The sequence below is a fragment of the Netta rufina genome (assembly GCF_964035555.1).
Source record: "Netta rufina genome assembly, chromosome: 1".
Taxonomy (NCBI): Eukaryota; Metazoa; Chordata; class Aves; order Anseriformes; family Anatidae; genus Netta; species Netta rufina.
The window spans coordinates 52446592-52463394 of record NC_140123.1 but is presented as its reverse complement, the minus strand read 5'-3'; the positions used below and the strand labels follow the sequence as shown (position 1 = coordinate 52463394).

Here is a 16803-nt window from a genome sequence, read left to right as displayed (position 1 = left end):
TTTGTTTGTTTGTTTGTTCATTTTGTTTTATTTTCCCATAGAAAAGTAAATTAAAATATAGAATAAATCTATTTAGGAATATTTTTATTTGTACAGATCAAATATATATTTCAAAAATCTATTAATTAAATGTTATATATGTAAGCATTTTTGTGAGAAACCTCATGCTCATTTTTATTTTGTACAAGGGAAATAATATAAATTTTATTTCACAGAATTTGTGGAAGAACTTAGTAGAACAATAAAGATGTTTTGGTTACGGGTTGGGAGACCTGGTCACCCAGGATATTGAGAAGGCTGAGGTACTCAATGGCTATTTTGCCTCAGAGTTCACTGAAATGAGCTCTAGCAACATGGCCCAGGCCCCAAAAGGGAAGGGCAGGGACTGGAAAAATGATCAACTGCCCAGTGTAGAAGAAGATCAGTTTCAAGACTATCTGTGGAACCCAAAGGTGCACAAGTCCATGGGACCTGATGATATGCAACCATGGGTCCTGAAGGAAATGGTGGATGAAACTGCTAAGCCACTATCCACCATATTTGAGAAGTCATGACAGTCCAATGAACTTCCCACTGACTGGAAGACAGGAAAGAGAAACCCCATTTTCAATAGGGAAAAATACGAAGGCTCAGGGAACTACAGGGCAGTCAGACTCACCTCTGTGTCTGGCAAGATCATGGAGCAGTTCCTCCTGAAATCGATGCTAAGGGACATGAAAAATAAGGAGGTGATTGGTGACAGCCAACATGGCTTCACTAAAGGCAGATCTTGCTTGAAAAATCTGGTGGCCTTCTACAGTGGGGTTACAGCATTGGTGGACAGAGGAAGGGCAACTGACATCATCTACCTGGACTTGTGCAAATCATTTGACACAGTCCCCATAATATTCTTGTCCCTAAATTGGTGAGACATGGATTTAATGGGTGGACCACTTGGTGGGAAAGGAATTGACTGGATGGTGGCACTCAAAGAGTTGTGGTCACAGGCTCAGTGTCCACAACTCAGTGTCAGCAATGAGTGGTGCTCCTCAGGAGTCAGTATTGGGACCAGTATTCACATATTTGTCAGTGACATGGACTGTGGGATTGAGTGTGCCCTCTGCAAGTTTGCAGGTTATGCCAAGCTGTGTGGTGTGGATGACATGCTGGAGGATGGGATGCCATCCAGAAGAACAGAGAGGTGGGCCTGAGAAAAACTCATGAAGTTCAACAAGGCCAAGTGCAAGGTTCTGCATCTGAGGTGGGACAATCCCAAGTACAAACATAGTCTGGGCAGAGAATGGATTGAAAGCAGCCCTGATAGGAAGGACCTGTGTGTGTTGGTTGATATGAAGCTCGACATGAGCTGGCAATGTGCACTTGCTGCCCAGAAAGCCAACCTTATTGTGGGCTGCATCAAAAGAAGCATGGCCAGCAGGTTGTGGAATAATTGCTAGAGGTGACTTATTGAGGATAAATGTATGTCCACATCTTAAGAGAAAGTTCAACATTGAGGAAACTTCCAGGGTGAGGTGCATCAGATACTTGAGCAATCTCTTACATGACAGTCCCCTTGGTGACATAACCTGCAACCTTAGGTATTGATAATAGCAAGGGAGCTTGGTGTCCTGACTCTAAGAGAGAGAGTACAGGGGGTGGAGTAGAGTGAAGACACTGTGGCCAGGCTCTTTGTTATCACTGTAGGCATGGGGAACCTGATAGTACTATGGAACTGATAGACTGCATGGCCAGCCCTGAGTCTAACTGATAACCACATCATGTCCTCTGGGTGAACTGTGTGAACTTTGCTCATTACAATCTTATTATAATGCCAAAACACATCACAAAGGCTACCCGCCTCCAAGGTGAGACCACCCCTCACTGAGCATGCACTCTGAATTTCTCTGAGCCTATACAGAATCACACAGAATCAGAATTGTCTAGGTTGAAAGAGACCTCCTTTAAAACAAAAGCAAGAAAAAATTATACCAACCACAACAAAGACGGGTATGACTCAAGCTCCACCTAAAACTAATAAAATAGTATAAAAAATGGCTCAAAAGGAGAAAATGTCAGGGAAGAAACCATTACAGACAAGTTGGAAGGAGATTGCTGAATTCTGGGATCAATCAATGGGCTGAGCCTCTCATCCCCCCCCTTCTCCCCTGCCCCCTGCAAAGGGATGACTATGGGGTGAGATTTAAACTATTGGTTATTCCAAGTGGTTCCCCGGGAAACTTAGCATTCTCTATAGAGTTGTTTCATAAGTTAGCACATGTGTAGTTGGTTGTGTTTGTCATATTCTTGGTATTTGCATGTGCTTTGCAGACAGTGTGAATCCAGTATCACTGTGAATCCAAAAGAACCTGTAATCCTGTTGCTTCAATAAACCACACCAGTCATTTATTAGACAGAAAGTGTATTTCACTATTTGTGCATCTGTGATCATGATAATTCAATATAATTAATGCAACCAGACTTACAGTACTGCAATATTGTGCTATTTGTGCATCCATGATCCTGATGATTTAATATATTGAATGGGACCAGACCTATATTGCCAAATTGGGCATCACTGAGAATTTAAGCCCAGCCACACCCAGCCCCTCTAATATCCAAGTAAAAGCTGGAACGCAAGGGGGTTTAGGTCCTGCAAAAGTTCCTTACCCCTTAATGACAGGATGAGGGATGTGACTTGTGAGAGCATCTATCTGCTCTACTCTCTTAAGACCCTACCTGGAATTCTGCATTCTGCTCTGGGGTCTACAGCGCAAGACAGACTTGGAAATATTAGAATAAGTCCAGAGGAGTGCCACAAGGATGATCAGAGGGCTGGACCATCTCTCCTATGAAAACAGGCTGAGGGAGTTGGGATTGTTCACTCAGGAGAAGGAAGGCTCTGGGGAGACCTTATAGCAGCCTTCCAGTTCCTAAAGGGAATTACAAGAAAGCTGGGGAAGAATTCTTTGTCAGGGATTGAAGTATTAGGATAAGTGGGAATGGCTTTAAATTAAAAGAGACTAGGTTTAGAAAAGATACAAGGAAGAAAATCTTTTCTCAGAGAGTGGTGAGGCACTGGAAGAGGTTTCCCAGAGAAGCTGTGGATGCTTTATCTCTAGAAGTGTTCAAGGTCAGGTTGGATGGAGTTTTGGGCGACCTGGTCTAGTGGGAGGTGTCCCTGCCCATGGCAGGGCAGGATAGCACTAGATGATCTTTGAGGCCCCTTCCATTCTATGATTCTATGATACAGTGATCCCAACAGTCATAAAAATTCTTCTTTTCAGATCCATAATACATTATTATAAACTACATTAAAAAAAAAAAAAAGGGGGGGTTACAAATAATAACAAATATGATTCAGTGAAATAATGTTAGAACTCCTGCTAAAGTCAGAATGTGTTTTCTCAGGAAAATACAAGCTCCTATGAAGTCAGTTAAATGATGCTTACTGACTTCAGAAAGAACCTGATCAGAATTTATTCAAAATGTAACAGGTATTAGCCATAGTACCGTAATATTCTGTAATTGACCAGACTTTCCATAAATGAGCAGTGTATCTTGATTTGTTTTTGCATATCTCACATACACAGTAAAAAAATTAAAAAAAAAAAAAATCATGAAAACAAAGTCCTAAATTCCCATCAGACACTGTTGAAGTGGTTGTTTTATTTCCATCCCACATACTAGCTGAATGACTTTAACCACAGCTGTAGAAACAGCCTGATTATTATCTCCCTACAGTTTTCCCTCATCTATCCACACTAAAGAGTCTTTGGACCAGAGTGAAACAGCCTTATAATAAGTAAAGATGGGAGACAATGTACTTGGGCACAAGCTGCTTGGGCATAGCCTTCTATGATGAGACGACTAGCTGGGTAGATGAGGGGAGAGCAGTGGATTTGGTGTACCTTGAGGTAGATCTTGAGCAAGGCCTTGAACAAGGTTTTTGATGCTGTCTCCCATAATATCCTCATAGACAAGCTCAGGAATGTGGCCTAGATGTGTGGACAGTGAGGTGGATTGGCAATTGTCAGGATGGCAGGGCTCAGAGGGTTATGCTTAGAGGTGCAGAATCCAGTTTTAGGCTAGTGGCGTCCCCAGGGTGCAGAAATGGGTGCAGCGTTGTTCAGCTTACTCACCAGTGAGCTTGACAATGGAATGGAGTGCACCCTCAGCCAGTTTGCTGACGACACAAAGCTCAGAGGAGTGGCTGATTCCCCAGAGGGCTGTTGTGCCATTCAGGGGGACCTCGACAGGCTGGAGGAACGGGCTGAGAGGAGCCTCATCAAGTTCAACAAGGGCAAGTGCAGGATCCTGAATGTAGAGAGGAATAACCCCAAGCACCAGTACAAGCGGGGATGGGGGGGCAGGGGGTGACCTGCTGGAGGGCAGCTTTGCAGAGAGAGATCTGGGAGTCCTGGTGGACAGGAATCCTGGTGGACAGCAGTCTGGCCATGAGTCTGCAATGTGCCCTTGTGGCCAAGGAGGCCATTGGTATCCTGGGGTGCATTTGCAAGAGTGTTGCCAGCAGGTCAAGATCCTCCCCCTCTACTCAGCCCTGGTGAGGCCACACCTGGGGTATTGTGTCCATTCCTGGGCTCCTCACTACTACAGAGACATAGCACTACTGGAGTGAGTTCAAAGGAAGGCTAAGATGATTAGAGGACGGGAGCACCTGTCGTATCAGGACAGGCTGAGAGAACTGGGCCTATTTACCCTGGAAAAGAGAAAACTGAGGGGAGACCTCATCAATGTGTATAAATATCTGAGGGGACGATGTTGAAAGGATGGAGACAGTCTCTTTTCAGTTGTGCCCAGCTAGAGGACAAGAGGCAACAGGCACAAACTGAAGCACAGGAAGTTCTGGCTCAATATAAGGAGGCACTTCTTTACCGTGAGGGAGACAGAGCACTGGGACAGATTGCCCAGAGAGGTAGTGGATTCTCCTTCTCTGGAGATATTCAAAACTCACCTGGATGCCATCCTGCTCAATGTGTTCTAGGTGATCCATCTCAGCATGGGGATTGGACTAGATCTTCAGAGGTCCCTTCCAACCTTGGCCATTCTCTGATTCTACACTGCTTTTTGAAGGACTAACCTTAATCAGTTTTCCACTGGCTCATTTGAAGGTACTGGATTAGTAAATAACATGAGTGTAATCATATTACATAATACATCAATAAAGTCATCATAGGTTAATATTAACTGGAAGGCTATTGTTATCTCATCCTTCCTTGCCACAGTAAAACTGCCATAAATCTCTCCTCTCTCTCTTACCCTTGTCTTTCAGGAACTGAAAGTCTTTTGAAGAGAAGGATTTACTGTAATCAGTACATTCCTGTGAAAAACGTACATTTTGCTAAATCAGTATTTTATTTCAGAAAGAAGACACATATTGTCAACATATATGAAGTTCAAAGATTTTTTCTGTATGCATGTTACAAATGTTGGCACAGAAATACAAATGATATAAATTACTGAAACATAAACAAAAAAAGCCACAGTGATACCCAAGTTCCAGTGATTTCCATGATAAAATCTCACTTGTGGACTATGTACAGCCCACCACCAGTCTATGAAGTTTGAGCAGGTAAATCCATTGAATGTATAGACATGAAGTCATGAAAGAACAAAGCAATTCCATTTGAAGTATCATGTGAAAACTGAGATAAATTAAAAGATAACTTCCTTGCATCTTATTTTACTAAAAGGTATACTGACATGTTCATATTATCCATCTGGAAAAACAAATGATGATATTTTCCACTCCTGCTGTACTCTGTGCTGGTGTCACTCTGAGCAGTGCTTACAGTTTTGGGTGATACAGTGTAAGAAAGATATAAAACTATTAGAGAGTGTCCAAAGGAGGGCAACAAAGTTGAAAAGAAGCCAAAGATGTTCTGGAGGGGAAGATTTATGAGGAGCAGCTAAGTCATGTGGTTTGTTCAGCCCAGAGCATGCTGAGGGGAGGCCTCATGGCAGCCTGCAGCTTCCTCACTGTGGTGGTTTTACTCAGGTGTGCAGCCGAGCTCCACCACTACCACTCTCTTACTCCCTCTCTCCTCGAAGAGGAAGGGGGAGAAAATACAACCCAGAGAATTCAAGGTATGAGATGAGTAAGGTGTAATTAAAGGAAAGGGAATGGGAAGAAAAGAAACAAAAGAAACAAGTCCATGCAGAAGCACAGAGAGCATATTCTCTACTACAGAGAGTATATTCTTTACTTCCATCAACGAGCGATGTTTGGCCATGTCCTGGGAAGCAGGGCTTCAAAACATAGTGGTTGTTCAGGAGGAACATCCCCCTACCCCATGAGAGCCCCTCTTTTATTGCTGAGTGTGACATCAGGTGTTATGGAATATCCCTTTGGTTGGTTTAAGTCAGCTGCCCTGGCGATGTCCCCTCCCCATCACTTGCCCACTCCCAGCCTGCTGGCTCTTGGGGGCTTGGAAGGAGTCCTGGTGCTGTGCCAGCACTATGCAGCAATAGACACAACACTGGAGTGATATCAGTGCTGTTCCAGCTACGAGTGCAGAGCACAGCACAGTGTGGGCTGCTGCAGGGAAAAGGTGACTCCATCCCAGACAGACCCAACACACTCATGAGGGGAGCGGAGGGGCAGGATCTGAGCTCTGCTCTCTGGGGACAGTGACACGACCTGAGGGAATGGTATGGACCTGAGACAGGAGAGGGTCAGGCTGGATGTTAGGAAAAAGTTCTTCACCCAGAGGGAGGTCGGGCCCTGAACAGGCTCCCCAGGGAAGAGGCACCGAGCCTGCTGGAGTTCAGGAAGTGTTTGGACAGTGCTCTCGGTCATATGGTCTGATTTTTGGGTGGTCCTGTGTGGAGCCAGGAGTTGGACTGCATGATCCTTGTGGGTCCCTACAAACTCAGGATATTGTATGATTCTGTGATTTCAGTTTTGAAGTGCTTCCTATTTAAAGAGTATCAACTCTCCCACTTGAACACAACCATTTGTCAGGAGTCAACATCTGTACATATTGTGTAATGAATTTAACTTGATTAATGGATTAAAGCTGAGCTGTCAAGTTGGATCATTACTTCAAAAACAAATAAAGGGAAGGGTTATGTAAAATTTGTTGAGGGAATTCACAGAGGCTGAAATAAAGTCAGCTAATGCAAAATCTTGAACATTTCAACAGTGCATTGTCTGGTATTGATATGTTATACTCAGTAGGAAGATTAAATTATGACAAACTACCACAAATGCAAACAAAAAAGCACAATTACTTTTCAAAGGCTCTAAGTTATCAAAAAGCATTTAACAAGTATACTCACTAGTCTAAAACACAGTGCATCAGAGCAGTGTAATTATTACAAATTACCTGCATTAATAACATGAGGTTATATTTTACCCTATAAAAATACCACTAATTCTGAAGTTACCAGAAAATTGGAGTCTTTTACTGCACATATTATTTCACTGCAACCCATATCTTAATATTAATATTCACAGTTACCAGTAAAGAGACAAACTTTCCAGCAAAGTACCAAGATATATTGCTTCCTTATTCATTCTTCTACATTTCCTGAGGAAAAGGAATAAGCTAATAGTTACTATAACTATTTATCTGGATAAAGAATGGCCTGAAGGCTTTCTGCAGCAGAAGGAAAATAGCCAGTGCTACTCTTACAGAAGAGTTACCGTTAGTGTTCAACCACCTGTCTCTTGAACAAATTCAGCCTTACTACTCCTCAGTTTTTAGTAGCTTTCCAAAAAACTGCTTCCTGCTTTATGCTTTCCAAAATAGAGCACGGAGGATACACTCTATCACGTCCTTTGTGTTCTGAGTTCTCCTTGTGAAGGTTATAGCTCTTTAGGAACTCTTTTTGGAATAGTCAGAGAAATACATAAAATTATATTGTTTGGTCAAGGTATGATGTAGCTTGTGTATCGTATGAACTACTTTTAAATTAATGGGCTATATAAGAATAAAGTTGGCATCCTGGAGATATTCACTTTATGTGGTAGTGGAGCAGTAAAAGGTTAATTTATCAATCTGGAAAATAGTGGGGTTCCAATTAACAGGGCAGAAAAGAATGCTCACTCCTTTCTATGGACTCATTCACTTCTAAATTTTCCTTCACATCAGCTGGTGTACCCTTCAGGCTGTTTCATTGGTCAGAGAGGGGAAAATAGAACAACCTAAATTCAGGTCTTACAGATATGTAGACAACCTTGGGCTGTTTGAGCCAACAAGTTACATACTGAATGAAGAAATAATACAGTTTGCTTGTTTCACCAGACTGGCAGTTACAGATACAGTCCTTGCTCAGAACTGACATGACAGTGACTACTATGCCGACATCCACAGTGGACTATAAAATTGATTCTGAATGGTAGTCCATTTACATGAGGGTAAAAACACTTCTGTGTGAAAGTATGTTTTTGCCTGGAATTAATGGAGAAGTCACAGTGGGTGTTACAGTGGGGCAATGCACCCTCTTCTTGCATTTCAAAATGGAATGAATTGTTCCGTAAGATCCCTCATCTTTCTGATCCTCCTCCACCATCATCTTTTAAACATTCTCTCAAAGATAACCCACCAACTATCAACAGAATTATTAGACAGGGAATAAACAAAGTCAACTACTGAAGAATTTCATAAGGTTAAAATGCCATTAAATGCCATTAGGTTAAAATGCAGTTCAATCCCATCAACATACAAGAACTATTGTTAAATATCAGTTCTTCTAGCTAAACAATAAATGGTTAATCATACTCATTCCATAAAACACAATGTAAAATCTGAATAAGAGCATTTCACATTAACAGTGGGGGATTAAGAAGAATACTGTTGTGTATTAAAATAAAACCTGAAACCCTACTTAGGCATAAAGGTGCTCTCCCTTTACTGAAGTAACAGAGAATGCAGATTAGACTTTAAAACAATGTAACAGATGGCAAACATCATAACAGAGATTTTAGTGCTTTCACTATCTGGTGAATATCATTAATCATAAATCTTTGAGTCCCAAGACACTCAGAAATCTACTGAGAAGCCCTTCACCACACTGCTTCCATGATGGTTTGGACCACAGTACTGCTTCATTCTTGGAGCTGAGGATGGTGAAAGGGGTAGAAATAGCAGAACAGATTGGCCAAAAAACACAAGAACAGATTCACTGTGTTATGTGACACCATGTGACACCATCAATTTATGACTGGAAGTATAACTTTCGGAGTTATCTACTTATTAGTTTTTGTCTTCCTTCTTTAATTAGACAATAAATATTTAAGGAAAGTGACCTGTGACGTGCAAAAGATGCTAGTGGATGATATTCCTACTACTTTAATATGACTTGCTTTCTGAAACAAAGATATTGTTCTTCCAGTATGATGGGATAAAGATGCATTCAAAAACACTAGACAACAAGTTAAATATCTGTGACAGAAGCACTGAAATATTTTGAAGTAAATCATAAGATTCAGATTGGACTTTGCAAATAGAAAACCCTAAAAAAACATTTTTGGATAAGCCATTTTCCAAAAGTCAGGTCATTAAACAATTATTGCTAATCAGAATGCTTTAACCTATATAATTTGTATACATATATTCTTAAATCTGCATCTATATGAGTTAAAATATGGATTAAGTTTATGTTTTATGATTAAAGATCTCTATTGTTTAGATGTTCAATAGTCATCTAGAGTCTCTTCTTTTCATGTTTGACATTCTGCGTGGTTGTATATCATTTCCACATCAGACTGTAAATTCTCATTCTTCAGATTAAAATTTTACAGTGAATCTATCTCAGTCTAGTGTTGTGATGATTCATTTAAACCCTACCTACGTAATGACAGATGGATTTTTTTACATGTATAATAAACACAGATCTAGGTAAATGCAGTCAATTTGTCACATTTACTTTTGCTGCCTAAAATTTTCATGTCCCAGTCAAGCACCTTGAATGAACATTACCTCAGTGAAATCATGTGTTACAGTATAGCTAAGATTTGTACTCAGCCTAGTTATTTTGTTCAGTGAACAGTAACTGGTCAATTTCAGTACTTCTAGGATAGGAATGAGAATGGCTGATGAAGCACTTGAGAAAAACAGCTGTACAAATGGCTGATACCTTTATCATTGTTGCCATTGTACTGGAGAAGGGAAGGGGAAGGGGAAGGGGAAGGGGAAGGGGAAGGGGAAGGGGAAGGGGAAGGGGAAGGGGAAGGGGAAGGGGAAGGGGAAGGGGAAGGGGAAGGGGAAGGGGAAGGGGAAGGGGAAGGGGAAGGGGAAGGGGAAGGGGAAGGGGAAGGGGAAGGGGAAGGGGAAGGGGAAGGGGAAGGGGAAGGGGAAGGGGAAGGGGAAAGGGAAGGGAGTGAACCATACTGAAGTAAGTGAAAGAGAAGAAAAAGTGTCTGCAACTTGAGAATGTAGTACACAATCATATAAGAGACATAGATTAGTTTGTGTGTATCATTGTATCCTCTTTTTATATGGAGGTCAAAACATAAAGCCTTTTCCAACTTATCGCGCTATTGCATAAACTGAACAAGACTATAACTTTCAATGAATTAAGTAGTCATAGAAATCAAACATTTTGGAGACTTCTTTCCTCAGACAGGGTGAATATCAGATGAGACAAAATTCAAACAAGAGACAAGATTTGCCTGTATATAAAATAAGCACAAAGCATAATTTTACATATATGAGCCCTGAACATGGCTGTAACTTAAAAATAAAATAAAATAAAATAAAGTTAGGCAATAGCTGCACTGAATTTTAAAAAGATGAAGAAGAAAGGCAAAGCAGTGGTACAGCACTTTTCAAAAAATTAGTGGTCTTGGTGTAAGTCCTATGAGAATTTTAATAAAACATATTGAGTACCTCAGAGGAGTGATAGCAGGATTAGCTCTTCCTTGCTACAGCTATTTGAAAATAGGTTCAAATCAATATATAAATAATAAGTATTTGTCATTAATACCTCTTGAATTCGGAAGGTTTGTTTGTTTGTTTTGTTTTGTTTTGTTTGTTTGTTTGTTTGTTTTTTGTGGAGGTAATTCATTGTGACACATGAAATAGTCCTGTGGGAATTGCTTGGTTAGGGTAAAATAAAACTATCAAATGCAGTGTCAAGACTTTATACTACTGTTCATTTTATACATTTAAAGTGCACTATCACTTGTACCATTGCTCCAAAGGACAGCATCAATTTGCTATATTTTAAAGCTACTTGCAAAGAACGAAGCAGTCAGAGCAATTGTAGGACTTTGAAACACCGAATGACTGTTAGATATAAAAACAAATTTTCAAAATACAACATATTTTAAGCGTTGGTGTAATGCTATGGCTATCATTTCTGAGTCATAAATAGCAAATTTCTTCATTAGTCTTCCAAAGTCTAAAGCCTGTCAGCACAAATTTGACACTCTGCAACACTAAGTGAACACCCTTCTTACGTCTGTAACACTGAATGGAAAAATAAGTCATCTTCAACTTCAGGGGCTGTTAACATACATGTATGTGGTTTAGTAACATACACATTTTAACTGGATTCATTATGCACATGGAAAGTTTACTTTATATTCTTTTGGTACATGCAGGCATATAGATGGTGTTATTTTTTTCCTTACCAAAGAAATTTTTCATAGTCTTTTGCTTCTGGTCAACTTTTCATTTTTTTCATAATCAGCCGGGAAAGAAAAGGAGATTGCTACGTATTTGGTATTATAGTAAAGTCTGGGGGCCTTATACAAAGCCAACTCTCCCCTTTGTTAGCTATTCCAAAGATGTTCACAAAGGGGAACGATCCTGTTTCCAATAAATTCATAATCTAAATAAGCTGATAAAGTATGATACAGAATTATCCCTTCTAAGCACATTATTTTTTATAGAGGTAAAAAATGTAAAGGCAGATGTGTATCTGCCTTTTCTGAGATCATGTCATTGTCTTCTGAATGTGTATGATTCTAAGATCTGGGAATAACAGAAAGGAAGGGGAAGATGTTTGCCAAGATAAAACTTTACATGTAGATATAAATACAGTAGTCAGACATCTATGGCTATTTGTATGCAATTAATATATATACATATATGTATTGGGATGTATAAAAAGCATCAGAACTAACAAACTACCTAACTAACTAACCATGGTAGACCATGCCTGATATTAAGTCATGTTTTACAAAAGCAGTAAGCAATACAGGCTGCATAAATCTAGCATTTCAATTTAGAAATAGGGAATTCAGGATCTGCCTTAGCTTGGAATCAGCAGCAGTCATCTGAAGCTAAGAAATTTCCACCAGATTAAATAGTGATGATATTTATTTCTTAATGTTTTCATTCTTGTTCCTCAGGAATCTTGAAAAGATATTTTTGTTTGCTTACTACAATAGGTTTATTTTACTTTTTTTGGACTTTCAACTTAATTTTTAATTCCTAAAATCCTGCTTGTATATCCCAGAGATGCAAAAGAATTATCTGAGCTTCAGTTTGTTATCTGAAGTATACCCTTAAGTGATTTCCCAAGATTTTCATGACCTATACTGTAACAAAATTCATACTACATGGAATCTTTTAATAATTCACAACAGGCCACTCAAGCAACTAGTAATCAAGAAATGTATAAAAGTCATAATATAAAACAGTATGGACTCATATTTTTGTTTACTAGTGTCTTAGAAAAGGTTTGAATGAAACAGCATTAAATGCAAATTTCAGCAAGCCTAATACATAGTTTATAATCCCAGAGATGCACGTAAAATAATGAGAATACAAAGTTTAATTAGCTATCTTTTTGACATTTTTAAAAGATTACATTAAATATATTAATATGAAGAAAAATAAAATGCAGAGTGTAAAAAAATGTGCAATTCATTCAATATTTTTGCAATGTTATACTTGTTTAATATCCCTAGTTATTTCTAAGACTATTTTACAGTTTGTCCATACCATTGAGTGTCATTATCAAATAGATATATCCAAAATACATCTCCAAAGTGATGTACATCTCCAGATGTCCAAAGTACATCTGCTTTTAAGTATTTGATCTCTAACTTCTTTTTTTGAGTTTACATGTATATGTTCAAAAAAGCCACTCTCAGGAAATAAATGCCTCTTAACATTCCATCTAAAGAAACATCAGCAGGCCTTGAAAATATGTATAGTAGGTAGCAGTGCAACAGCATCTTAGGCTGAATGCAGACTTACCTGCTAATGCATGCCCAGAATGCTCGGAGTCTCGTTTCTCCAATTATTTAAATTGGAATTAGGCAAGCAAGTATGACTTCTCTGTGACTGAATTTCCAAATTGTCTCTTCACTATCAAGTCAAGAGAACCTATCCTCGGAAACCCAGAGCACACTCAAATTCAGTAAATATAGGTAAACTCAGGGATTAACAACAGCCTTTACTACTTATCTATTAGTACTGAATATTGAAAAATATAATTTTGATGATGGCAGGCATCTATTCCCATCATCTCTGCCTATATTTCTACACTTGAAAGAGAAGAGATGCACAATATAGCACCAGTTCAGAGAACCAGACAACTTACTTGTGCTTTAACCCAGTTGCTCATACTCATAATTCTATGTCGCTGTAAATGCATAAACAAAGGTCTTACAAATATTCTTCTTACAAAATTCTTACAAAAGTGGTTCAGGAAAAAAATTAAAAAGTAAGCAAGGCGGAAAGAAGTGTAAGCAGTACTAATGGCACTGATGCTTAGTGGGCTACAGCACATTGATTCCAATAGTTTTCTAAGAAATTCAACTACCACAACTAAATCTTAGCTTTTTGCCATAGTTCCATTACAAATTAGAAACAATTTCTGTGCAAAACTTCCAAGTAATACTTTTCATGCTAAATCAGTAACTCACATAAACATGTCATTGTACTGACTTTTAATGGGCTAAAATACTGTGTTGAGGTCAGTCTACATAATGCAAATATGTAGATATTGCATATGCAAGCATGCAATGATGAAACTGATACTTATCATCATACCATTCTCATAGAAGCCTTGTAATTATAGTCCTATTCCTGTATATCTTGGAAACAAACAGACAACTTTTCCACACCTTTTTCAAGATAATTCAGTGGTATTTCTTAGTGGTAAATATGTCAAATTCACTCTTAAAATGTATGAAGGAAACAGAATCATGGACTTACAGTCTGTAATTTTCATTACTCTTTTTACTTCTCCAATTCCTGATCCTCCACAACCATCTTCATCATCACAATCTCCACTGATTTCTTCATCCACACTTCCACCACTGCCTGTTTGTCGCAGATCCCAGTTATAATATTTAGGAAATGATTTGCTCTGCAATAGCTGAAGACAAGATACAGTGTATAAGTTAGCAATACAGATGGAAAACTTCAGTGAGCAGCCAAAGTTTCAGGTATGTCTCTCTGATATTTATATGCTTTAAAAGGAAAACTTTAGGTTCCACATAAAGGTAATTCTGATTTTTTGTTTCCTCTGGTTTGCAGTTAGGTTTAAAAGAGTGGTATCTGGACATGTATACCTCAGTTTTAATTTAAAAATGTGTAACATTTCTGTATCTATACTGCTAAATAAGAGAGGATAAGGCATTAATCCCTAGCCCCGAGGCCAAATCACATGGATAGAGACATGTCCTTCACACCTTCATACTAGTGTCCTTTAGAGCAGACAGACAGCATCCATGTTACATAGCAACTGGCCCTAGGTCTTTTCCAGACCCGTGAGGTGTCCACATTCTATGATTCTATCACTAGGAATGTGTGGGTTTTGTTCAGTCCTGTAGGGATTGGTAGGTCTTCCAGATCATTTAGGATTTTCATTAATAACCTGGAAGGCAGTATAAAACACAAACCATGCTGGTAAATCTTCCACTGCTATAAAAACTCGAGACCTACTAAGTAAAAAAGAGAAGTGGCAAACTGTCTAATAAGGTACCTCATCTGGTAAGCCAGGCAATAGAATGAATTTTTAAATACATACTATAATAAAACAGACAAAAGTAAATTTGCAAGTCTAAATATTGTATTACATTCATATTAAAAGATAAAATATTCTGTTCTATGAAATAGTAGGCTATGAATTATCAAGACTAGTGTTCTAGCCAAAGGTTTTAATGGGATAGCTTTGAAGACAGAAATAGGAATACTAAATTAGATTAGGTATGTTATATTACTCCCAAATCCAGGTCTTGCTTCCTCTGTTCAGAAAGGATGGCACAGAATTGAGTTATACTGGGGTGTTTAAAAAAGGGAATAAACAAAATAAAACAAACAAACAAAAATATGGTATTTTTAACCAATGTGAAAATAACAAATGAACCAAAAACTTTGATTTATTCTTTCAATTAAATCAAATGAATTCACTTTATCAATATTGTACATTAAAAATAAACCAAACAAGGGTTGTTCTATATCAAAATAATTTATTAACAGTTGTGGTCAAGTTCTTAAATATATATTTATTATATATATTATAATATATATATGTAATATATATATATTATATATATACATATGCATGTATTCTGGTTCAGACAGAGGTTTTAGTCTTAAAGCAGGAATTAATCCAGAAGTTCAACACCAGGATATGCAAGAGGTCAGAATAAGTAACCAAAAATGGCCCCTTCTCTCAAAAATGTATGAATCCATGTAACTAAATTTGGTTTAAATGGAAGACTGAATTCTTTTTTATTTCCAGTGCTTGTAGAAAGTTACAAGTGAGTTCATCTCTCATGAGTGATGAACACTGGAAGGTGAGGGAGCTTATGTTTACACTGTTGAAACTGATATGATACTGGTTCCCTTTCAACAAAAATCTAGTATCCCATTTACTTATCGTACACATCATACATCTTCAGCGGAAACATTGTTTTTTTATTAATTTAATTTTATTATTTTTTTAACAATAACATCTTGATGATATTCTATTGCAGTCAATGTGAACTAAGCTCAGTCATAATATTGCTTCTCTTTCATTTATGTGCATACCTTAAACACCTGTGGAGGGAATCCCAAAGGAGACCAGCAGTAAATCCAATTTACCTAATCAAATCAAGCCTAGAATAATTATTTCTAGAAGCATGACTGTTTTGAACTCCTTCAGATGAGAAGGATAAACTATGCTAAAGTTTATTCCTCTGCTTAGTATTACATATGTAAATATTTAAAAGGACAACATTTCTCTTTAAAAAAAATACTCATGCCTCAGTCTTCTCTATTTTAAAAATCCCTCTTCATATCTGGGAGCACATTGTACAGCTAAAACCCCTCAATTCAGGTTCTCACATGATTTCTGTCATGAACAACTGATTTTCTTTCCAGTTATTACTAGATTTGAGTGAAGAGAGAGGCAAAAGCTTTGCTCTTGTCTCTTGATACACTTCCTACTAGCCTAGCTATGCACACTATCAATTTGGTTATTTCACAAAGTATTAATTTTTTTGGTCTCTGGGAAAAACAAACAAACAAATAAATAAACAACAACAACAACAAAAATGTATCTTACTAGCTTCTCACTGCAATTTAAGTCATCCTCCGAAAATTAAGTAAATGAGTCAGGCATATCTAAGACAACCAATGTAAGCAAAATTAAAGCCTAGCTTGTACTCCTTTCTGTCTAGGTAGTAGAAATAGCAGAACAAAGTCATATTACATATGATTAATGTGTAGAGACTAATGTTCTTTGCCCGTTTCACCCATCCATGAAGACAGCATAGCTACAAACAGAAATAAATGAGAAAAATAACAAGAGAAACTTAAATTTAAGAGGTAAAACAGGCCAACAACAATGGGGGGGGGGGGGGGAGGATGGGGAGAATCATCAGCAAAATGTCATTTAAAACATTTCTAA

General features: G+C 38.3%; 1 protein-coding gene across 1 annotated transcript in view; it reads right to left on the bottom strand.

The window, feature by feature from the left end:
• The window catches only part of GPC5 (glypican 5), a gene marked incomplete at both ends in the record, with an annotated part of 756320 nt that overhangs the window by 334313 nt on the left and 405204 nt on the right, over positions 1-16803 (bottom strand). Inside the window, one exon of the mRNA XM_084285812.1 lies at positions 14118-14280. Coding sequence (XP_084141938.1) covers positions 14118-14280 — 163 coding nt within the window. The remainder of the gene's footprint in view (positions 1-14117; positions 14281-16803) is intronic.